Source organism: Gavia stellata, chromosome 11 (assembly GCF_030936135.1).
Source record: "Gavia stellata isolate bGavSte3 chromosome 11, bGavSte3.hap2, whole genome shotgun sequence".
Taxonomy (NCBI): domain Eukaryota; kingdom Metazoa; phylum Chordata; class Aves; order Gaviiformes; family Gaviidae; genus Gavia; species Gavia stellata.
The window spans coordinates 17,215,100-17,240,068 of NC_082604.1; the positions used below are offsets into that span (position 1 = coordinate 17,215,100).

The window sequence follows — 24,969 nt, forward strand, 5'->3', positions numbered from 1 at the left end:
ATACACAAACATGAGTGAGATTTGAGGAGCTGATACAATCTGATATGCAAACCTGTTGATTTTTTCCAGTTAGCTGTAATAATACAGTTGGAGGCTTTTCAGTTGCTAGAGTGTTGTTTGAGGAACTCATGGCATCACTGACCTCATTTGTTAATAAATCTTAGAAGACTGGGAAACTGCAGATACTGAAAATTGAGAATGCTGGGCCAATACACAGAAGAGGGCAAGTTTGATAACAAATGCAGATCTGATGGTGTGTTTAAAATGGAAGAGGTTTTTCAAAGAAAAACAGTTTTATTTAAGTTGAAATGTTTTAAAAGGGACTAGTCTTAACAAAAAATGCTGTAAGCAAAACCAAAGTGAAATACCAACATGTTTTTGACACTCTTGGAATAGCACTTTTTGAGTTTTGTTTAAAAAACTTTTCAAAACATGTTTACGTTAAAAAAAAAAAAGTTAAAATGGAAATCAAATGTTTTCCATTTGCTATGGATATACATTGCTAAGAAAACTTCATGGAAAATTGTGATGTCATCTTGTGCTATTTGTGCTCTTTTTGATGACAGGAGAGGAGAACAAAAAACCTCAAAACAATGGGATTTCCTGTGAACGGATACTCAAGTTCTCTGTGAATCTATATGGGTCACTCCAGGCTCATTCCCAGACTGGTCAACATGGAATTGCCCACATGTGGAATTTCAAGGTGCCAGTGTAATTAATTAGCAGCCAGTGATCATGGCTCTATGGGAGCAGATATTCCCAAATGACCTTTTTCCATCAATAGTATTTCCACTGTGGCTGGTAACTGTGGGTACATAGACGTGGCAGTGTTTTGCAAGCATCACCCTGTGCACACTAACAGCAGGTTTTTAGTTCTTCATCCATTAACCTATAGATCTCAAAAGATGAGAACTTGTCATTGAACATGTTTCTAATGGGAGTCAGTGTCTTCATGGCTGATCTGGAGATAAATAAAACATCATTTGCTAATAACCGTGGCAGATGGCACAAAGATTGTCTGTCATCACTATTTCCCGCTTCACCAAGCATGCAACGTGATCTGGCTTGCCTGATGAACTGGCCCCAAGCAGACACAGTGCAGCATAACAAAATAATTCATCATGCCAGTGGAGTGCCAGGGGGGCATCTCAGCCATAACACCTCCTTGGAAAAGGTGTTGGAGTGGATGAACAATGAAGTCTGGTTTCCCACTGAGATGTGGTGGCATGAAGGAAAGAGTCAGTTAGAAGCAGTGAATATCCATGGGTCAGGGATTTCACTTCCTTGCACAACCCAGGCAAGAGGAGAGACATCTCTGCCACCCACGGTCTGAAAATTATTAAACAGCAAAGGAAAGGAAGAAAAACTTTTGGAAAACTTGAGAACAAACCTTTCATGGGCAATGGATTGCCAGATGATTTGGCAAGAGCATGCAAATACCCCCATGGACAGAAAAATCCCTGAGAAGTCTTCTTGCTGCAGCAGAGCAATGTAGAACAAGAACCCTGTCTGGAAGCAAAAACCAGGCAAAACAACAATCAGGCATGGTATTAAGGGTGAGGCTGATTATTCACTTGAACAAATACTGATGAGTTGGAAAACTCTTTGATGTTTTCAAGCCAAATGACTTTGTGGCAGATACGTTTTAGTGAAGTACAAATCATTAGCCTGATTACAGGCATATCAGTGTAAATGTTATGTCCCCTGTGTCTGGCCATTACCGTGTCTGGTATTATGAAGAATTAAAGTCTTATTCTTCTACAAACCATTCTGCAACATTTATGTGTCTCATTAACATCTTTACAAAAGGGGCCTGAGTGGTGCATTTATCACATCTTTTTAGAGCCTCAGCCTCTCCACAGCATGACCAGTAATGGTACATAATACAAACACCCATGTGAACAAGAGTCAAACCTTGCCTCTTTCACATGGATTTGGGCAGGCAGCTACAGGGTCATTCATTAATGTTTCTCCCTACTCCTACTCATGCATTTCCAGAACAGCACCGCATGTTCCTGGGTGCCAGATGGGGCCAAGTGCCTGGGTGGTAAGCAGAGAGCACCTAAGTCCCCCAGGCTGCAGCTCTGTGCTATGGGTGCACCCTCTTGCGTACCATCGTATGGTCTCCCCTCGCCTGCTTGACGTGTGTCTGGGATATACCCTTACACTGAGTATGTCACACTGGGCAGACACCATCCCAGAGGTGGTGCTGCCCTTAACAGAGATTTGTGTTAAACCAACAGTAGGAGAAAAAAACCCATAAATATGGAGCAAGGGTTAAGGGTTTGAAGCATTTTTTCCCTATTTCTGGCATCTGTTGGTTCCTTCATGGTCTTGTCATCATTTGGGAAAATGTCTGCTATAAATAAAATTAGATCAGATGCCCTGAGATCAGCGTCTAGTGTAACAGATGAGAATAAAAACCTTTTTGATCTTAGGAAGAGAATTTGTTTAAGTTCTTGCAGGTTAGTGATTCATCCAACATTTCAGATGTGAAGAGCAGCCCATTATTGGCATGCCCAGTGGAACTTGACAGGGAGAGACCTCCTGGGTACCAGAGCTTTGCAGTCACTGAAGTGAAGACAAGTTGATGTTGAGACAGACTGAGTGACTTGCCCGCATTCCCGAACTGCCTAGCTAGCTCTGTTCAGTGTCTTCCTGACATCACCAGCCTTCCACAGATTAAAAACATCTAGATAACCATGGAAATATTGCACAAATGGCTCTGCACGTTATGACCTGGTAGCCTTGTAGCGTTGCATGCCATAGGTAGGATATGCAAGGTTGTATGAATGTTTTTATATTAGGATATGGTAGAAATTCTCCATATATACTAACTCTGCTCCCCTCTGAACAGTTCTCTTGAGAGGACTGGGTAGGGCAAAGGTGATGATAGTATTGTGCTAACTTAACTTTGGAGACAATTGTATTTTTGTACACAACTGAAAAATGCGTGTGTACTAGAGAAGAGAGGAATGATTACAGTCCATCTGCACCAGTCAGTGTTTTAATTGACTTTCAGAGAGCAGAAATCAAACCCTATGCAAAGAGTCTGTTCTGGACCTAAAGTGGGACCTCGTGTTGGTACTTGGGGGTATTTCTAACCAACATGCTTAGGATGAGAGACAAATACAACTGAAATCGGTTCTAGGGTTTAGTCCCTGTGTTCTTGCTGAGACAACCCATCCAGTACAACGTGCCTTTGGGCTCTGGGAGCTTGGCCTCAGGGGGCAAGGATCTGCACACGCTGAAATCTGCTGTGTCTCAGTATTTGTTACAAGGGCAACCAAAACGCTGGGTCAGTTTGGTGGGTAGTAAAAGGGGTAGTAAAATTGCACTAGCTCTGTTGAAGCAACAGAAGAAGCAATGGTCCTTTCCAGTTTGCATTTGTTCTTTCATGAAGAGATGACAGTTTGCCCAAAAAGGCTGGATTTGGCCATTCTGTACATCTGTTACAAGCTCCAGCTGTTGCTTCCTGCATCTTTGGATTGCTGTTGTCAACCGAGACAACACCACAGTCAAATAAGGGCAAAGTTTGTAAATAAAAGCTGTTTAAATGCCAACAAGTAACAAATATGCTGGCTCTGGAGGTTGATTGATTGCAAATTATTTGTATTTCGTAGCTTATGTTTTCAGCTCTACCAGACTCATTGAGGGTACCCTCCCACATCTATTTGTAAGCAACTGGAACCATTTAACCACTTAATGGTATTTTGATCACTTCTCACAAAGCATTCTGCAATTTATCAGCTCACTTTCTAAATACCACACTCCTGATTCTCAGTTCTGTTTGAGTACTGAGAATGACCACGTATGGACAACACTTTTCTGAGCCATTTAAAATGTGTCTGCTTGAAATTACAGAGAAAAACATGCCTGGAGAGTTCTCCAGAGTCTAAATTTCTATTTCCTGTGAGCTGGTAGGGGATTTTGCCCTTATTTTATTTAGATTGACTGAGCACCAAGCTTTTTGGTTTCTATTCTCTTGGTCTGTTGCAGCAGGTCTGTTAGGATTCAGCTCACAGAGGCTTGTGATGGGAGAGCCATCACCTGTGCTTGATCTCAGAAAGAAAGAATGGAAGAAGTGGGGACAATACTGGGGAAGAGGGGCTGCTGAGGGAAGGAAAGCGATGCGTGAATTATAACCAGGCTTCAGTGCTGTTAAAATGGGCGAGATGTGGGCCCTTCCTTCCTCACAGCTCCAGCAATTTCCCTGAGGTTGCATGTGAGGACATCAGATAAGGGTCTGTCCTGGGGGCAACAGACCCTGTACCCCGAAAGCTCAGTTCATATTTCCAAGGCAGAAGAAAAATAATTACTTGCCAACCTGAAAGGCAGCAACCAGACTGACCAGAGTGGTGAAGGAGACCTTTTTTTTGTCTCAGGGAAAGAAAACAAATGCAGTGTATTACCCAGTCTGGCATTTCTGAGCATCAGCTGAAGGTGCGCAGCTGATTCCCAGGGTTAGCACCTTTCTTCGGCGGGGAAAGAAGTTGTTATACGAAGCAGAATTAGGCAAAGGAAGTTTTCATTGCAGATGAAGAGTGGGAAACGCTGCCGACAGCCAGCTCAACAGGCTGATGAAACTGCAGCCCCAGGGAGACTGTTCAAAGGCTCTTTCGGTTATTTAATGAAGTGTGGTTGAATTTTGACCCCTCAGCTTCAGCGCCTGAGGTTTTCTGTGAGTGTTTTAGGTCTTGCTCCTATCCCTGAGCTCATGGACTACTCTGAGAATTTTTTAAATCATATTTCCCTAGATTTGTAATGTTTTTTTTTCTTGCTGCGTGAAAGGCTGCACAACTGACAGAACAAATTCATCATATGGGAAGCCGGGAGAGGGACGGAGCCCAGGAGCACAGTGGAAGCACTGGGAACAGGAGGGGACCTCAGTCAGCTTGGGTAAACCACCTCCCCAGGCACCGCCTGGTGAACAAGGCTCTGGCATTTACCGGTTCCCACAGCACTTATAACAACAGCAGGATAAAGAAATCAGTTTTATTTAGAGAGAAGGGACTTGTCTTAAAACTTTTGACCAAGTTCTTTTAAACCACAGTGGATAATGCACTGTACTGCATGGCACACTCATGCACTGGTGGGGGGGGGTCCCGTTGCCCTCATTAGCAAAGTTTTATCCTTTGCAAAATGCAGCCTTGCTCCCCCTTCTCCAGGGTTTACCACCAGGAGCACGGCTTCTGCCCCACGCCTCCCTCCCTCCCGACCTGGGGACCTGCCCTCCCACACCCAAGCCCAGCAGCAGCCCTGTGGCAAACACGACCAAAGCTGGGGAAAAGCAACACCAGAGAAACACATTTTCAGCTCCACTTTGCAATTTAAATTAAGGAGAAGGACCTGGGCAGGCAGCCCTCAGCCACTGCTCTGTGTGTGGCTGCAGTCCCTGCCTCAGATCACCAGCACCGGTGATATTGTTGCAGTCCTCCGTGCTGGTATGGGAACGACGGTGAACAACACCGCATCAGCCTGTGATGTAAAAATATCTTAGCTGGGGCTTCAGTGAGTTTCTTATGCCAGCCCAGCACCTGCGGTGCTGTCAGCCTCTTGGCTAGAGTACATAGAAGTCATTGTTGTTTGACAGGTCACTGTAATGGCAGAGGGCGAGAGCGGGAGCCTGCGTTGGCGGGGGCTCTGGTCGACTTCTGCCCTGAACCCCCTGCACCGTGGACCTGCCTGAGCCTGGCTTGCAGAGATGAGTGTCCCACTTGGGCTCAGCCACAGCCCGATGCTTGCGCTTGAGTCTGCTGCTGCCATTGCAATAGGTCCCACAACACCGGCACGTCAAGAAGTGCTTGGCTCGGTGTTTGGCCTTTGACACGGGGGCCGGGGCTGTCCCTCCAGGAGTGAGAGTCCCTGCCATGGCACCCTGTGGGTCAGGCTGCCCTTTCAAGCGGCTCCTTCTCCTCTGGACCGGATCCAGGCTGATGTCCGACTGGGAGGAGCAGCTCTCATTCCAGCCGGTGCCAGCGCTCAGACTGCGCAGTGGCAGGGCGAGCCGCAGTGCCTTCCAGAACTGGGAGCCAGAGCGCTTGGACTTCTCCCCCTTCCAGGTGACGAAGGAGACAGACTCCTTCAGCTGGAGGATGCTGGGGTGGGTGCACTGCAGCGGTCTGTACTCCACCACGATGAGCTTGGTGGCGATGGTGTTCTGGCACATGATGCCCAGCTTGAACTCCAGCAGGCTGATGCTCTTCTCCGTCAAGTAATCGGGACTCAGAACCACGATCATCCTGCGGCTCCTCTGGATGAAGTCGAACACGGCTTCAGTTGTATCTAAGAGCGCAAGGGTAGAGGAGTTGGGGTGCACAAGGGGGAGGGAGCAGGGAGAGAAAAGCCGAAGGAAGCTGTTTGGTGGCATACCTGCACAGATTCCCCTCCCCACAGAGGGAAACCTGGCACAAACCCAGTGACTTTGAACTTGCCCACGCTCCTGCTGGCAGGTACTGCAGCAGCAATAGCAGCATTTTTGCTTTGCAGTGGGTTTTTGAGAAGGCTGAAGTGGTAAACGAGAAGTCAGGACGGCAGGATAAGCCAGGACCGTACTCTGACTTCTGCCCTGCACGGCATCACTCCTGCCCAGGGAAGTGCAGGCATTTGAAAAAGGGCAGGTCTTGTCCGGGAACCACCTGCCCACAGCTCTGGCAGCCCTTTGCATGCGGGAAACACAGCGAAGCAATCATGTAATCGTGCCACAGCTCACACTGCCGAGGCGAAGACCCAACTCCCTCCCTCTCGTGCTCTTCCATCTAGAAATGGAAGCCTCCAAACTTAGAAAGCAAAAATGTCAGCCTTAAACCTCTCCACCAGTTCCCCTAGCTGTGATGGGGGACGAAAATATTGTCCTTCAAAGCATTTCTTGGGATTAATTGCAGTTTGTAAAGCTCAGCAAGATACTTAGCTGGAATGGTGCCAGGCAAGGGCAGCATCTCTTTTATTATGAACGTTGAAAAGCAGCAAACCTGAAGGATGTCCTTGGAGTTCTATCTATGGCTTGGGATACAGTAAGCATATTGAAGGTGTCATGGCTAATGGGTGAGCAGTGGAAAGCACGGAAATTAATAGGGCTGTGGCACTTAGCAAATTAACCCAAGCTGATTAACAGAACTATAAAAAGTTTAAAAAAACCCCCACCAACTTATTTAGTGCTGGTGTCTGAGTTGGGGGGGTGGGGATGAGGACAAGGTGGTGTTCAAGCAGGACAGGGAGCACTGGAGTAAGAGCTCTTGCACACTAAGTGAGAAAAACCTTGTAGTAACATCTTGCGAAGAGCTGTTCTGGGAAGAAGAGCTACCTGCTGCTTCCATCGTCTTTCGCACTGCTAAAGCTTTGATTCCTCAGTCTGGAGACTCCCCTCCCTCCCTGTCAGTAAAACATTGGTCTTTTATGTAAAATAAAAACACCGCTCCTTCCCTGCAATGGCAATGCCTCTTATTCTTCCAGCACTTGGCTGTCTCTTTCCTTATCTCTCAGTAGAAGGTGCACCATGTTGCACCTGAATGCATCTTATTTTATTACTGTACAGAGCAATACTTCTTTGTTTTTTCAGATATATTACTAACTGTAAAACTCCTTGTCACAAGATTATTTGGGGATCAAGAACTTGGGATAGGAAAAATGACTGAACAATATTCAACAATATTCCTAATGGAGAAAGTAAGGCACTGTTTGGTTCTTTAATATAATACTGGAATTTAAATCAAACTATTTGGAGTATTTTTTGCTTGTATACAAGCTTGTATACAAGGAATCCCCCCCCCCCCCCCCCCGACACACACAGGAAAACACTGATTCATTGAAATCAAAAGTAGGTGATGAAGTCAGTTCTGCCAGAATTGTTAGTTAACGCCATGAAACATTCTTGCAACCCTATTTCAAACACACAAAGAATTGGCAGCAATCTCCCAATTTACTGAGTCCAGAACTCATTCAAACCTTTCTATAACTGATTGAGATCTATTTTGAAATCAGCCAAGCTTCAACATTTTGTGAAAGAAAAAGCTCCTTTGCTGGTTTGAAAGGTCTTTCTTTTTGCAACTGGAATCACAGAATCACAGCGAAACGTAGGCAGGAGCAGCCCCTGGGAGGTCACCTATTCTACCTGTCTGCTCAAAAAGCACGGGTTCAATTAATGTGAATGATTCCTATGCCGCTGAAATGAAATGTTTTGATTGAGCTGACAGTGATGGTTTTCTTTTATCAATTTTGAATTTGCAACACTTTTTGAGACTCAAATTTTTTTGGAAGGGAAAATGCTCAAGTTGCCAAAGATAGACTTGATTTCTGAGAATGCAATGCTTTTAGCCTTGACTGACTAGGGTACCTTGGGATGTTCAGTTTACCATGTAATCACAGCTCATGAAAAATCCTGAGTGGCCACTTCACAGTGTGCAGGCAGGATGGTACCTCCCAGTGACACCAACAGCACAGGATGGGCCAGGCAGCAATAATGCTACAGGGGTTTGGATACCAACAGAGCTGAAAATTTGATACTCTTGGATATCCGCTTTATACTAAAAAACTTCCATCTTTACTACACGGTTACAAAGGTCACTGCATATTTTTGTTTGTTACTTATGTCTCCCCTAAAGCACCCCAGAGATGTAACAGAGGAATGTAAGAGCCACACATTTGTCCCAGCCCAATAAAAGCTGGGGGTTCATAGATGCCACACCCATACCCCATAGACCCCAAATCCATAGATTGTCACAAGTATTCATTTTGCTAGTGGTCTGGAAGTGCTAGGCTCTCTCTCAACTCACCTGCTAGCATGCAAACAAGGGAAAAAGCCAAGAAAGTGGCTTGGATGAGAAAATACGAAGCTGAATGAACATTTTCTAGGCAACTACCTGGGAGGTGATGGGCAAAGCAGACTAAGAGTGAGTTTGACTTCTGTGGTTAGGGCAGATTTCCAAGATTTCTATTCAAGACTCTGGCTTGGTCTCTCAAACAAAGGGATGGTGTTCCCTTCCCACCCTTCTATCTTGTGATTGCTGAGTGAGCAGTCTTTGGGTCAGAGACTTCCTCTGTGTGCACTTCCACTGCTGGGTGACATTTGAATGCTGCGTCACTGTGCTTCTGCTTGCACAGCCCTGGTAGTAGTGGTGGTGCCTCAGGACCTCTGCAGGTACACCATGAAACAGCCAGGAAAATGCCCCCCTCTAAGGAGATGTCCCCAAATGATCTTGACGCTTGGACTACACACAGTCATCTTTCTTTAATGGCCTTTAGCAGACGTAATGGGGAGGAAAATGATAGGAGAAATGCACAAGAACTGAAATGCAAAAGTGAAAATGTTTTATTGAAAAGCAAAATAAAATAATACTGACACTTCACAGACCAAATAACACAAAGGCAAAAACATACAGAAAAGAGAAGGGAAACCTCTGAAACAGCTGTACAACATCAAATGACACAAGGGGGAAGATATTTTTTCCAATTTGTGCCACGCTGTTTCCCCATGAAATAACAATGAGGAACTTTGTATGAGCTGCATATTGATAAATGTTAGGTTAGAGCACAGAAACTCAAATGAATCAACTGAACTAGACAGATGCTGTGACAGAATCCCATAATGGAAACCACTTGTGGCATAGGATGAAATGGAAGGCGTATTTGAGGTGCTTTGTAGATCTGCATTACAGCTGGGACTGGGCTTTACCCCTGCCCTGACAGCTCCCATCAAAGCCAGTGATACAGCTCCCGGGGGAGCGGAGCCTGCTCCAGTGCTCTTCCTTCCACTGCTCCCTCTGGACCTCTCAGGCCCCCTTCAGACCATCGCACCTTTTGCCTTGTGGGTGCTCTGCTGATGGCTCTCAGTAATCCTGAGTAAACCAAGGGCCACTGCAATGTATGCCAGAGAAAGTCCTGGTCCGTTGTTTATTTGGAAAACTCTTGGCATAAAATCAGCAAAATAAAAGAGGTGAATTTAACTTCCTAAAATAATAGACTAACTAAATCAGCAGAAGTTCTCTTGGTACCACAGCCAAAAGTGACACGTGATGTGGTGAGGTCTGGGATGTTAATTGAATTTATGCGTATTTTTGAGTTAATTTTTTAAAAATTAAATTGGAATCTAATACAATTCTGCTCTGGCCTCAGGGCCTTCCCTCTGCCTGCAGATCTGGCCGCCAATCACAGAAACACTGAAAACAGATCACTGAAAACAAACAAAAAGGTGAAGCTGGGCAAAATGACGTGGTTGCAATGGCTTCACAAAGCTGAGCATGGTTTTGGGTGCTATCTCATACAAATGAAACTTCCTGGAATGTGGAAAGCAGCTCTGCCCCTCCACAGACAGCCACAGTAGAAAAGCTCATAACAGCAAAGCTTTTAAGCACCTCTGAGCCGATGAGGAGCTCCACTGCCTTCAGTGAAGCTGACTGCAATTTCACCTGCTTAAAGCAAATCTTACTTGGGGGGAGGATGAAGAGGAAGGTGAGAAAGAAGCTCTATTTGTTCCATGTTTGTACAGTACCTGCCCAACGGCATGGGTGGCTGTGGCTCCCCACCGCCCTGGAATAACATTATTAATCATAAGATGCTAAGAGCAAGGGCCTTTGCTGATGCCAGGATTCAGCCCCACACCTTTAAGGCTGGGCTGTTTACTGGGATGCCCTCAAACCTCCCTGCTCCGCTGGGTGAATAGTGCATAGACTCCAAGTTGCAGTGCTTTTTTAATGCCATTATGAATGGTTATGCTTCTCCCACTGGACACCAACAGAGCAAAAGCATGAGTCAGAGGTGACTCAGGAGCAACCATTATCAACAAAAAATAAGTGTGCACTTAGTGTGCCTAATACTGAATTCCACAATTAAGTGGGCAGGCCCTTGCATTGGGAGCTACAGGAGTATGGAGACACCCCCAGAGCTTGTAGTTTTATGTGAAAACATTGTGAACAACAGCACCAGTCAATGCCAGGGTCCCGCTGTGCTTTTGTCTGTCCTACAAGGGAAGGAACACTCTTCTCCTCAGTCTGAAAAGCCCATCTGCCGGGGGTTAACTTACCAGGTCCTCTCCTATGCCTGCTGCCTCCCACTGAAGCAAGGACTGGATTTTTGTATTTCCATTTTGTGCAAAAGTTGCAGAAGCTGAGATACATCCTCTGTTCTGCCAGCTCGGAGCTGGAAACAAGATGGGTGGAGACTTGCTTTGTAAAGCCAAGGCTAGTTTAAACCTGAGCCCTGAATTATGAATGGTGATGTTGTTCATACCCAGGCAGAGAACACTTGAGTCTTCATAGAATAGTTTGAGTTGGAAGGGACCTTTAAAGGTCATCTAGTCCAACACCCCTGCAATGAGCAGGGGCATCTTCAACTAGATCAGGTTGCTCAGAGCCCCATCCAACCTGACCTTGAATATTTCCAGGGATGGGGCATCTACCACCTCTCTGGGCAACCTGTTCCAGTGTTTCACCACACTCATTGTAAAAAATTTCTTCCTTAAATCTAGTCTGAATCTACCCTGGTCTAGTTTAAAACCATTACCTCTTGTCCTATTGCAACAGACCCTACTAAAAAGTTTGTCCCCATCTTTCTTATAAGCCCCCTTTAAGTATTAAAAGGCCACAATAAGGTCTCCCCAGAGCCTTCTCTTCTCCAGGCTGAACACCCCCAAGTCTCTCAGCCCTTCCTCATAGTCTTACACAGCTGGACAGAGCTAGTAGTTTTTAGTAAGTTCAAATAAGTTTGTAGGGTCTCCTGGGGAATTGGACATTTATCCAGTGTCGTCCCAGAGGCCTCGGTAGCACCTTGCGTGTTGCTTTCCCCCAGCCAGAAGCACAGAGACAGTAGGCGGGTTCAGTAGTAAACGGGGGTTCCTTGCAGTGCTTGTGAAGTCCCTGAGTTTACTCTACAAAGAAGCATCTCTCAGACATGCTCCATGGCCTGTACTACTGAGAGATTTCCCCTGGATTACGACCGTTACAGCCCTGAAGGATCTGGGGTACACGGGAGACTGCAGAGTCCCAGGGAATGACCACTTATTAGTAGAAATGCTAAAATACAAATATCACCTGGCAAAGCGTTTGTTTTTTTTTTTTTAAATGCTTTTGTAACAGCCATTTCACATTGCCAAACTATCCAAATGCACCTCCTCCTACAGAAATGTGGGGAGCAAAGATGAGGACCCTCAAGAGTCTACGCTCTCCCCACTGAAGCAGAAAGCTGTGATCGCACAGTGATCATGACTATATAGCTGGGACATGTATGAAAGGCTCTATATTGGAGCCACCTTTCAAGCTGTCCCCCAGCCTCCGCAACAAGGACCAACGACCAGGAAGGAGTGAAGCCGCTTAAGAGAGGAAAGGAGCTCTGTCCTGGATGCTAACGAAGGCCCCATAGGAACTGGATTTAGGAGTACTGGCCTATACAAATACCATCCTATCATAAAGTGCTGGCTGCATCCCACCTGGATAGCCCAAATTTAGACCTTGAGCCCAGGGCTTGTGTGGTTGATGACAAAGACGTGCATTTGCAGAGAGGAGGTGTATGCATCTTCGGTCTCTCCACTGCCAGGGCAGTAGAAAAGCTGCAGGGAGGCATGACTGTCCTCTGAAATGCTTGGGACAGTCCTTCATGGGAAAAACCCTGAGTTCCTTCCCACTCCCTGGCCTAACTTGTGGATTTCTGGGGTTTGTTTTGTTTTGTTTTCTGATGGTGTCAAACATTTTTCAGGGATACGTATGAGCCCATCAAGGCTCAAACTCCGGCTAATTTTTTTCACTGGCATTTCCACCTGCAGCTGCTTCCAGAACCTGCCCTTTGGGAACTTGGATTTCTCGCCTTTCCATTTAATAACAGTCAAGGCCGCCTTGGCCTGCTTCAGCTCCTTCACTTTGCTCTTCTTGATGGCTTTGTACTGCACTAGAATGACTTTGATGTTGCCCTTGGAGGCCATATTCTCTAGACCAGCCTTGAGCTCCAGCAGGGCCTGTGTCCCCTGCAAGACGTAGTTGGGGCTCAGGACAACAAGCAGACGTCGGCTTTTCTGGATGAAGCTCAGGGTTTCATCTGTGACAACTGGGAGAAAGAAACATTGAGGTAGTTAGTGATGGCCAAGAACATGATGCTGAGCTGCTAGTGTGACACCAGGTGTCTCTTGAAGGGGACAATAAAATCCCTTGGAGGCCCTCCCTAGAGACTATACTGGTGCTTTCCAACCCTGCAAGCAATTCCAGGTAGGGCCTCCTACACCATGGCTGGCACCCACTGCCCCATACAGTGACATCTTCTACTCCCAGCCCCAGGCTGCCTACAGATGCATTTCCTCCTCCCCATGGTACACGGAGATGCCTGAGGTAGCTACATCTAAAAGGTACCGTACTACGTGGCAGTGACACCACCCAATCCTATGAGGATGCCATGTGGCCAAGAGGGCTGCTCTGGTAGGCTCAGATTTAGCTTCCTTCTAGTGACAGTGGAAAAAGAGGCTCTCCGTAGCAAAGCAGGAAAATTGCCAGCTGGACAACACATGACCTCAAGGAAAAGACTCAGCCTGAAGAGGCATCGGGAAGCCCGAATGCCTACACTTACATCCTCCTCTGGAAGATGTCCGGAATGACTCTGGGTAATCCCTTCACTCCTCTTGCCTTGATTTCCCCACAACAAACACACACAGTAAGTATCTACACCCTCCCCAAGTGTCCTCATGGGTTAATTTGCTTTTGAAATACTACCACCCTAACTCCTGTTACTCATCCAGCTGTTCCTGTTGCTGTCATCAATGAAAGCAGATTTGAGCATTTCTGGAAGTGACAAGTAAACTGCTCTGAGGACTTTTAATGAAGTGTCCCAAAAGTGACACCCTTCGAGCTGGAGACATGTCACGGTAACCACAGATCCTCTTTGATTTTCTAACATCAGCAGGTAGACTGTCCTTAGGCACCTTTCTGTAATTAATGTGAAAATTCCTTCTAAGTGTGAATCCTGGTGCTTGCAGTCTGCTGCAGGATCTCCCACACTTCATTGACAAGGGAACACTCTTGACTGGTCAGAAAATACCAATGGAGAATAAAATAATGCTGATAGGCAGCTTCATTTAGCTGTCAAGCACGTTTGATTATTTCCTGTCAGCAAACTCGCAGGATAATCCATCTCCCACTGTTTCTTCATCAAGGACAACGTAACTCTCTACCCATGACACAGATGCACACTCTCGAGGCATGACACCAGCTGCCAAAAGCTATTTCCTGGCCTGCCGCGCTTCCCCAAGGAGAAGATTAGTCAAATCCCAGCTGAGAAGCAATGGGGAAGCCCCAGCAGCATTGCAAACGGCAGTGCAATGACGAGCCACGCCAGCAGCGCTCTGGCGCACTGGTGCTGGATTGAGGCTGGCAGTGACTGCCACGATAAGCAGGGATGGGAGTGCTCCGCGTGTGAGTATGAGGGGCAGGGAGTCCAGGAGAGCTGCGCTGGGAGGAAAATGAGACCCTCCAAAGGGAAAGGGGAAGGATGTCAAGAAGCAGCAGAGGGAATGGGAGGGAGATGTACGTCTTGAGGAACAACTGGTGACAACAGCGCAGAGCAAACCTGCTCTGAGCCTGGCGCTGGCATCAAGCAAATAGAGCCTGGAGGGTGCCCTACCATGTCATCCAGGCTCTCTCAAGAAGGAACAGCATCAGGATTGCAGCTGCCTCCCTGTCCCGAGGCACACGTATTTATTTGCCCTCAAACTTAGAGGGGCTGTGTCCTGGCAACAATCTAGGAGATAAAAGATCCCAGACTGATTCTGCTCCCTCTGTCACGCAGCTGCGCTGGGACTCCAGCAGTCCCTCCTGTCCTATCCAAAAGGGACCCCAATGGACTTCATCAGCACAGGTTCTGTCATCCGTGGGGTCCTGACCCAAAGCCTGTGAATTAAAAGTGGGGCAGTCTGCACTGGCAAGAGTTCAGTCTTCGAACTTTGAGTAGGCATCAAGGATCATACAGCCACTCAGCCTCCAGGACACTGGAAATTGAGAGTGTTGGCTAGATTTGTGCCCTTGCTGTGGCACCTGTGTGACTGTATGCATGTCTGGAGAGTTTCACAAACTTCCATTCTTGGTGATTCCCTGCATCCCTGCAGCAGACGCTGTGTCCAGAACCTTGTATGATTTAGCTTGAAACAGTGAAAAAAATCTAGTGAAGAGTCTCACTACCTGCAACAAAGTACTCTTAATCACAGGAACTTAATTGTATGCCATGTTAGACACAGACTCTCTAATTAATGAGTGTGAGTGGGAGGCCTTCTGGGAGGGCATGTTATCTTCTCACTGATGTTGGCACAGGGCTCTCGACACCTCCCTGAAGCAGACACTCCTGGTTTTCACAGGCACTCGCCATTACCCTCTCAGCTACCAGTCTGGTCCAGTACCACAATCCCCTGCCTCTTTTCTTTCTAGCCTTGATTTCAGCCCCTTTTTTTAAGGCAGCTCAGAGGGTTTGCATGAAGGTCAGTGGTCTGTTTCCCTCATGTTGATAGATCAATCATTCCTGCACATCACTCCTCGGGAGAGCAACTGAAGCGACCAACAATCACCACTTGCCCACTGCAGCCTTTTCAGTGGCCTGGAGCATCTACAACATTGTCACATGAAGCAAAAACATTAGAAGATACCAACAAGAGATCATTAATGAAGGTGGGGAAAAAACCAAAAGATAAAGTTAATCTGGATAGGCCCGTTCCTATCAATTATCAGTACCTCAAAGAACAATAAAGAGAGGATGTGCATGGAGCACAGCCCCTTGTGAAACACTCACTTCCCCCAGGGAGGCTGTCTCTGTCGAAGATACACAGCTTGTACCCAAACTCGTTCTCCAAGACTCCCCGCAGTGTCAGCAGCACAAATTCCTCCTCCTCCGCGTTGCGTGCGTAGGACACGTACACATCATACTCCTTCCCGTCTGAGTGTTGGGAGCACAGAAAAACACAAATGGCAGAAGAGACACTTGTGATAATGCACATGCTGAGCCTTTGACTTGCTTCACAGGGAAGGCAGGTATGAAGGCTCGCTCTGAGCCCGGGCACCGCAGGTTAAGACACATCGATTTCCATAGTTACAAGACAGCAGCGCTGCCTCTTTGACTACCCAGCCTGAATGCGCAGGTACCCAGACACTGCTGGGTTGCCAAAGGCACAAGACCGCAGCAAGACGACCAACCCATTCTGTCCGGGGTCCTTTTGTCTTTTGATATCTCTGACATCGCGTCCTCTCATTGCTGTCTATCCACATGAGCAGTCCCACCAGACAGAGACTTGCACCCTGCCTACACCCTCCGAGAGCTGCCGCACCCCCTTGGCAGGTTCACACCACAAGCTGCGAGGGCTCGAACACCCTCCTCATCCTACAGAGGAAGAAATCTCAGCTCAGAGTCCCAAGAGATGAACTCCCAGTAGCACTGGGAAGCTGTGGAAGAACTGAGGACAGAAGGGTGATTTCCAGATCCATCCTTTTGGATGCCTTCCCACATTTTAGACTAAATCACCCTGGATTTGTGAATCCTTACACAGTCACCAGAGAAACCAGGGACTTAGTGAAACTTGGTGACTTATCTTGACCATCTAGATCAGATGAAACACAGCTAGCCATCAGCAGGGCAGTGCCCCAGGGAGCCTGACATGTCCACGCTTCACCTCTGCAGAGAATACAGAGGCCTTCTCTCTTCTTTCCCCTGACCCAAGTCTGACTCCTCATGCTCTAAAATGACCCACACAACTAAATGCAGGTATAGAAATGGAAGGTCAAAATGTCATTATGCTGTGAAGAGGGTTAAAAATAGCTTATATGAAAATTCCTATATGAAAATGAAGGGTCTGGCCTGTGGCAGGATAAAATAAATGTAAGTCCTTTAACTCCTTACCTAGAATGGTTTCATCTGTTCCAAAATGAGCCCGATAGAAGAGGACCATTTCAAGCCAATAAACGTGATAGACGACTATCAGCACCACAACGAGCAGGATGGTTGCCCCCAGTCCACAGGCCAGCTCCACGGTGTACTTCGGTGCTGCAACTGGGTTTGAAAAGAAAGAAGGGGTCTGGTTTACAGAACAGGTTGGGCCTTCAGCTACGCAGGAACAAGTTTGTGTGTCGCATGCAGCCGAACAGCACAGAGGAACAGCCAAGAGCCAAGCTGTCCCTTCAGAGGAAGGCAGCCAAGACAAGGCTTTTCTGGCAGGACACGTGATGGTTGGCCACCCTGGAGTACCCATTCTGGGTTACTGGGTCTGGCTGGGCTGGCAGAGCAAGTCAAAGCACAGGCTGGACTTCTGTCTCGGAGCAAGACCCTGGGAACAGCCAGATAGTAGAACGACCTATTGATGGAAACAACCTGCACAGTCCAAAGCCAGCTCATGCATATGCAAACTCTTGGGGCAACACAACAGCACTTACTTCTAGGAGAGCCAGCCAAAGCTCACCTGCAGCAAAATAAAGGCAATTGCCACCATTTTCCCCCCCCATCAAATACACAGAGTTCTTGTGGCTTGTCCCACACTGACTGCAACGATATAACTAGCCATGGCCTGATTGTTTTCTACCAGGAAATAAGAATCAGAGTTCATTACAGAAAAGCTGGAATGCTTGCAAACAAATAGGACAACCTGTGGACATCAAGCCAGAACACCACAGGCTCCCCTCCAACTCATACAGTGTCTGTCACACCACTGCTGCTTCTTTGTATTAAGGACAGAAAATAACTCTTCTAACTGTATCCCTGGGAAACTCCGTTTTTATGGCGATTCAGGTGGCAGCTGACATGCACACTGGCAAACTGCAAGAACAGCAGTGAGTGGAAACATCACCAAATTCCAAGATTTAATAAGTTTTTTTAGAAACTGAATTACAAAAAAGAAAATGGAAGGCATTTAACAACTTTAATTAGGTGATGAGCAGAAGTACATGAGAAGGAGAGGGAAATCATCCAGAAAAAGCAGGAAACGTATATAACCTAATGTAATGAAAGAGTTGGAGCCAACATATATAGCTACTTGCTAAAAACTGGAAGACAAGTGTTGAGGGGTTAGGTTCTGGCATGCTTGATGTTCCTGTGGGCAGTGGGATGGTCTGCAGTGAGCTTAGCTTAAGGTTGCTCTGTCAGCAGTAGTCAGGGATGGTTCTTGGATTTTTCTGTGGAACAGAGCAGAAAGGAGGGGTGGTGAGCAACCAGGTCTGCTCACCTGCAAACCCACTCAACTGCCCAGGAGCAGATGGGGGAGGAAGAGAGAGGCTAGTACAGATTAGTCCACTAGAAAACAGCCTTTAGGCACTGCTGTATAGAGAAAGAATCCGAAGATTTCAGATTCACCTCTGCTACATGTACAAACATTATCATCCCAGAAGAATTATGTATGTAGGATGAACACACTGGCAGATGGTTTCAGCCTTTCTCAGGTGTGTGTTTGGTCTATTGTTCCTTCCTAATGATCCAGAACAGGTTTGTCTCAAAAGAGTGGAACTAAAAAGGAAGAAGGACAAGTACCAAGAAGGAAGAGAAAGAGCTCTTCCAGTAAAGGCCTCTGTGAGCCTTCACATGATAATAGGGCAGAGTGGGGGGAAGAAGGTGTCTGGCACGAGCTGCACAAGGCAGGGCAGCATCCCTTATGGGAGAGGGGAGGTCTGACCTACAGCAAGCAGGTATTGAAGCTCTAGATGAGGTTGATAAGGAGGCAGAAATATCCACCTTAATCAGGAAACCTCACATACCGGTAGTGAAGGCTGAGTTCTTATTACTGAGACATGGGTCTGGGAAACAGGAACAAAATCTTTCATCAAAGAAAAATGTAGGAAAAAAACCACACTGAACAGAGCTGAATCTGTCCATACCATCCATGCAGAGACAGCTGTATCTAGGCTGGAGCATCATCACAGCAAGGAGTAAAACCAGAGCGTCGTGGTTAGACTGTCTCACTCCCTGAGCAATGTCAACGAGTGCAGTCTGCCTTCTGGAGAATGCCAACTGGTAGCTGTTGCATCATGCAAAACCCTCACGCAATCAAGTAACCTGAAATCATTTCAAGCAGCTTGTCCCCTCAGATCTGCTTCTATTGTGGTACATGGATGGGATAAGAACAACAGGCCTATCCACCCCTTTCTCTCCCCAGGTGCTTGACTGTGGTTGGGTATATGTGACAGGCATCCTTTGCTCCCTGCCTCCAAGAAGTGGTGCAGTATGACAGCAATAACACAACAGTGCATAGAGAACAGCGTGTGTTGGGGAAAAAGGCCTGATTTGTTCCCCTACTGTTTTGCAGGGCAAGGCTCAAGGCAGGACCGACAGCCCTCTCTGAGCATGCCTTATTTCACACCCATGCTCTGCAAGTATTTTACCTTTCATGCGCACTATGGCCTGGCTACGGTCCTCGCCTTTGGCGTTTCTGGCATAGCACGTATAATTCCGTTTCAAGTCCTCTGGTGTGGCTTTTGCAACTGTTAGAGTCCTTATGACAGTTTTGTCTTCAAAGTCTCTAGTAATTTCACTGTAAGAGAAAAACTAGAGCACTACATATATGAAACTGCAGCAAGATCTTAGCAACAAATACTCCTTTCCCTGATATAGCCCAACTCTTTCTTTAAAAAAAACAAAACACATGAACTGATACTTATAAATCGATACAGACTTCAGATTTTAATACAACTGCAGTTATTCCTTTATCTGATTTTCCTTAATATTTCTTTTGCCACTCATAATTTTCTCATTGCAGCTGTGTCACATTGCGTTTTAGAGATAAAGGAAGTTCTTGCCTACAAAGCAACAAGATCTCATGAACTCAGGATTCAGAGCCCACGTCACATTCCCTGTGCCATCCTGGATGAGTCACTTTGTCTCTCTCTGCCTGAATTGATTATCTGCAAAACGGGGATAATAGTATTTCCTTTTACCTTTCCTTTTTCTGCGTAGGTTTGTAAACCGTTTGGGGCAACAACTGCCTTTCACATATAATTCAGCACCCAGCAAACAGGACTCTGAACCTCATTTGGGTTCTTCATGTAACTGAATCTCTACTCCTCCTAATCAATGCTATGTATAGTACTACTTCTTTGTTTTCAGCCTCTGTTTTTTGAAACATTTTTATCACTTATGCTATTCGTGAACATTCCCCTAAATAAAATTGTGTCTGCCCCTGTTTTAGAAGTCCCACAATAGCACCAGCTGTTGGCACCACTACCAGGACCTCAACAAGTGATGATGTGAACTGGTAAAAAAAGGTCCCTCAAATCCTTCTGTAAGACAAGACACTGTCCAGGTCTGGAGGCTTCCTCCCTGGAGCTCCTGGTGCTCATCACGGCATAGTGCAGACACAGGGATTTCTGATTAACAGGGAAGTGGGAGACTCCACACTCCCTTGAAAGGGCAAGTGGGACTGTCACATGCCTGTACCCACACTCCTCTGCAGGACCCAAGAGAGGGTTAGATACAAATGAAGGTTCACATGACTATGTTACCTTTGTGTGACTTTTATCTTGGGGTCCATGATGTCATCTGTGTTTTTCCCATCTATGGTCCACCACACCTCAGTCCGGGAGTCCTTCAGGAAGGTGAAGAAGACCTCACAGGACAGAACAAGGTCATCTCCTGGGAAGAAAGGACCATGGTGAAGTATTGCAAAGCAGGAACAGCATCATCCTGACTTTTGTGCTTTCCAGTGATCCTACCAGCCTGAGTTCTGCCTCCCTTCAGGAGGGAATGAGGCCAGCATCCACCTTCAGATACCTGGTAACAGTTTAACACCCCGGACATGTTGATTTATGACAGACAAATAAACAGGAAAAAATATCCTGCCTTCTCAAATGTGTTATAAATTCCTTGACTGCACCAAGTGACCCACCCAAAGGGAGATGCTCCATGCCAACCACTTCCTTGGAAAGGCAAGCAGTGTTAATCATCCCTACTGCACAGAGGACAGATGCCATAAAGCGAAGGATCCAGCTCCACAAAAGTATTTTAGTGTGGGAACACTTGTTCAGGCATTTAACTTCCCCTCAAGATTAGGTTTGGGAGTGTGAATATCTTTGTGATCAGCCCGTAAGTGATTTTACCTTATAGAGTGACTGTGGAAGAAGTCTGGCCTTCTGAGCCAAAAAAGCTGTGCTTTAAAGTGAAGTCCCTGCTGCTAATCATCATCATTGGCACCACATTTATTACAGCAATGTAATGGGACATGATCCATTCAATATAGGGAACTGCTCCAAAGAGCCATCAGTCTAAACAGATCGGGCGGGGGAAGGGGTGTGGTACCCCGTTACACAATGCTGTGAGGCCCGCAAAAGGAAAGCTGTCATTAATTAGGAAGTAATCAGCCAAAAAGGGACAGGAGATGAGCAAGAAGTGGCCAGAAGGCTGAAGCCACTGAGGGGCTGAATGAGGGAGGGTTGGAGCAAACCGCAGCCAGGGACAGTGGCTGAGACAAGGTCCTACAGGAATTTCTCTAAGCAGCTGAGGGTCCCCATGTCATCTGCTTCTGCAGCTGCAGCCCTGTGTTTCTGTGACTGAATATCTACCTTTATTTGTGCTTGCAAAAATAAACTTTTAAAGCTGCATTCTCCTATTCTGGCATCGAGAACTGGCACCTCACACCGTCTGGCAGGCAACATGTGGCAGCTTGCGTGCTCTGCGAGGGAAAGCACCGGGGACGCAGTGGAAGGGGAGAGCTTCTGTGCCTGGCTGGGTATCCCCGTCCCGGCAGGCAGGCTGCCAGGACAGTGACAGCAGGCAGCAAGCGTTGCAATTTACCTGCTTCCAGTTCGTAGACAACTTTCTCATTCGGAGAGGTGAACTGTGGTGGCAAGGCCTTGTTTGGAGATCCTGCAGGAGAGAACAGAGAGCCCCCCATGGGGACCCGGACTTCATGAGAACCTGGGATCCTTGCAGACTTGCTCATGATGCCCTCACGCCCCGCTGCACATGCCCCAATCTAACTAGTGATATAATTGCACTGCAGAGTTCCATGAAAAGAGAAATCTAATCCTAGTCCCCAAACTCAGGGCCAGACCCACATTTTGAGGCTCCTCCAAAGTTTAGGTAATTCTAGATACAAGGTTTTGGGCCTCTCACATCAGAAGAGCTCCGTACCCCTCTCATCTCCCACTCAACATCTCCCACAAAGCACAACCTTTTTTGCCACTTCTAAAAAACAAAATACAAACGTCATTTCCTGTCGCAAGTATTTAATTCAGCTCTTAAAGCAGCAGTTGCCATGGGACTCGGCATGTGCTCTACGGTTCGTTAGGTTTTTAAGCTCTGTCTATAATTCCCTGGCAGGTAGGCTGAGCCCTTGTGCCTGGGGCGGACCTGTCCAAGCACTGGGCTGGGTAACTGGAGCCTTGCCTGGCCGATTAACAGTCTCAACCTCAGCACATAAGGCTTTGAGATTGCAAGAAGACTGAGGTAAGTTGGCTATAATGGAACAATCCCACAAATCACAGAATCGCAGAATGATAGGGGTTGGAAAGGACCTCTGGAGATCATCTAGTCCAACCCCCCTGCCAGAGCAGGTTCACCTAGAGCAGATTGCACAGGAATGCGTCCAGGCGAGTTTTGAGTATCTCCAGAGAAGGAGACTCCACAACCTCTCTGGGCAGCTTGTTCCAGTGCTCTACCACTCTCAAAGTAAAGAAGTTCCTCCTCATGTTTGTGCCCATTACCTCTCGTCCTGTCACTGGGCACCACTGAAAAAAGACGGGCCACATCCTCCTGGCACCCACCCCTTAAGTATTGATAAGCATTAATAAGATCCACCCTCAGTCTTCTCTTCTCCAGACTAAAAAGACCCAAGTCCCTCAGCCTTTCCTCATGAGAAAGATGTTCCAGTCCCCTAATCATCTTTGTAGCCCTTTGCTGTACCCTCTCCAGCAGCTCCCTGTCCTTTTTGAACTGGGGAGCCCAGAACTGGACACAGTACTCCAGATGTGGCCTCACCAGGGCAGAGTAGAGGGGGAGGATAACCTCCCTCGACCTGCTAGCCACACTCTTTGATGCACCCCAGGATGCCATTGGCCTTCTTGGCCCCAAGGGCACATTGCTGGCTCATGGTCATCCTGTTGTCCCCCAGGACTCCCAGGTCCCTTTCCACAGAGCTGCTCTCCAGCAGGTCAGCCCCTAACCTGTACTGATGCATGGGGTTATTCCGCCCCAGGTGCAGTACCCTACACTTGCCTTTGTTGCATTTCATAAGGTTCCTCTCTACCCAACTCTCCAGCCTGTCCAGGTCACACTGAACGGCAGCGCAGCCTTCCCGTGTGTCTGCCCCTCCTCCCAGTTTTGTGTCATCAGCAAACTTGCTGAGGGCACACTCTATCCCTTCATCCAGGTCATGGATGAATATATCGAACAGGACTGGACCCAGTACTGACCCCTGGGGAACACCACTTGTTACAGACCTCCAACTAGACTCTGTGCCACTAATCACAACCCTCTGAGCTCTATCTATCAACCAGTTTTCAATCCACCCCACTGTCCATTCATCTAATCCATGCTAATACAATAATACATAATAATAATACATAACAAATAATGATGAGCAAAGGGCCCTGGAGAATCAAAAATGAGCAAGAGTGCCAGGGTTATGCATTCACATGCCAGCAGAGGGTACCCCTGGCCATCTCATGGGCTGTACCTCACCAGCCTGAGCCTGGTCACCCTCTGTGTTGTTTGGGGCATTTGACATGGTGGTGGGTAGGACCTCCAGTGCAACGCATCCTGGGCAGTCACACAAGGCTGACCCCAGCAAACAAAAATACACCAGGTCAGCTGGGTAATGCAGATTGAGCACAACCACAAATGGATCCTGCGACTGACTCTTCTAGCTGTTTTCACCACTTCTGCAGTTATCCACCCGCATTTTACACATTTTAAAGTCATTCTTACCCACCACCTTCATCTTTATGGTTCTGGTGAGATTATAGGTTCTTCTGTGGTCCTTGAATGTCACAATACAAGTGTAATTCCCTTTATACACACTGCGGACAATGCCAATGACAAGCCTGGGCCCTTGAGGGTATCGCTCATAGAAGCCATCCACTAAGTTGCAGTTCTGGAGTCAAGCAGAAAAACACTTGAGTTTTGGGATTGAAAAGTAAAGATGTTGGTTTAAATGCTACTACAAATATCTGTTCTTAAACTATGAATATGATACTTGGGATTGTGATGTAGGCTGGACCTAAATACCATGAACTCTGAGCATGTTGGAACACAAACTGTTATGTTCACCTTGAAAATGAGGTGATGAAGCAGATGACCCTAATAGTTTTATCCCACCTTAAATACAGACAATTTTATAAAAGAGAGATCTCTGATCCAGAAGTACATCTGCAATCAAGGTGAGCACCTCAGCAGAGTGAAGAGTGAAAGTAAAATGAGACAGGAAGAAAATTATGATGTATTCACAAACAGATACTAAGACTAAAGGACATGTCCCCCGTTGATGTCAGCCTGTCTAACTTTTTGGGACTAATCAAGCTACCCTGACCAACTTCAGCTGAGGATGAGGCCCCAAAACTGGCAACTGGCAAATGAGAATCTGTAGTACAGAAACCTTAATGACTCTTCTCTTTCTGTCAGGCGAGGCAGGAAACCTCTGCCAAGTACTAAGCTAGAGATCCCTTTTCAGAAAGGGCTTATGCAGATGACATCTTGATTGTCATAAAACTCAGAGATGTGCACATTTTCTAAGAGATTATTTCTGAATGGTACATTTCCAAATCAGACACATCCTAATGGGGCAGTTTAAGACAGGGGTCATGTACCATTTTTAATGATTTTTATTAGGCGTGGGATGACTTGCTGCCTGAAAAAATATTTCCATGGGGCTTTTTGTTTCATTCTGCTAATTGATTGTTGAGATGTGAATTTCAATGAATGGTACAAGTAAAGTATTTCAACTGCTGGAGTGAAACTGCTCCTCTTAGATAAAAAAAGTAAGTTTTTCCTGAAGCGTTTTAGAGTTGTTTTTTTCCTTTTGCAGTGTTTTTTTTTTTAATCTTTTTT

At 46.6% G+C, this 24,969-nt stretch overlaps 1 protein-coding gene across 1 annotated transcript in view; it reads right to left on the reverse strand.

Moving 5' to 3' along the window:
* Positions 1 to 5,560: 5,560 nt before the first annotated feature.
* IL1RAP (interleukin 1 receptor accessory protein) overlaps positions 5,561 to 24,969 on the reverse strand; it is a 53,820-nt gene continuing 34,411 nt past the window's right edge. Inside the window, 7 exon segments of the mRNA XM_059822861.1 lie at positions 5,561 to 6,285; positions 15,748 to 15,891; positions 16,849 to 16,998; positions 19,314 to 19,462; positions 20,430 to 20,559; positions 21,718 to 21,789; positions 23,851 to 24,016. Coding sequence (XP_059678844.1) covers positions 5,561 to 6,285; positions 15,748 to 15,891; positions 16,849 to 16,998; positions 19,314 to 19,462; positions 20,430 to 20,559; positions 21,718 to 21,789; positions 23,851 to 24,016 — 1,536 coding nt within the window.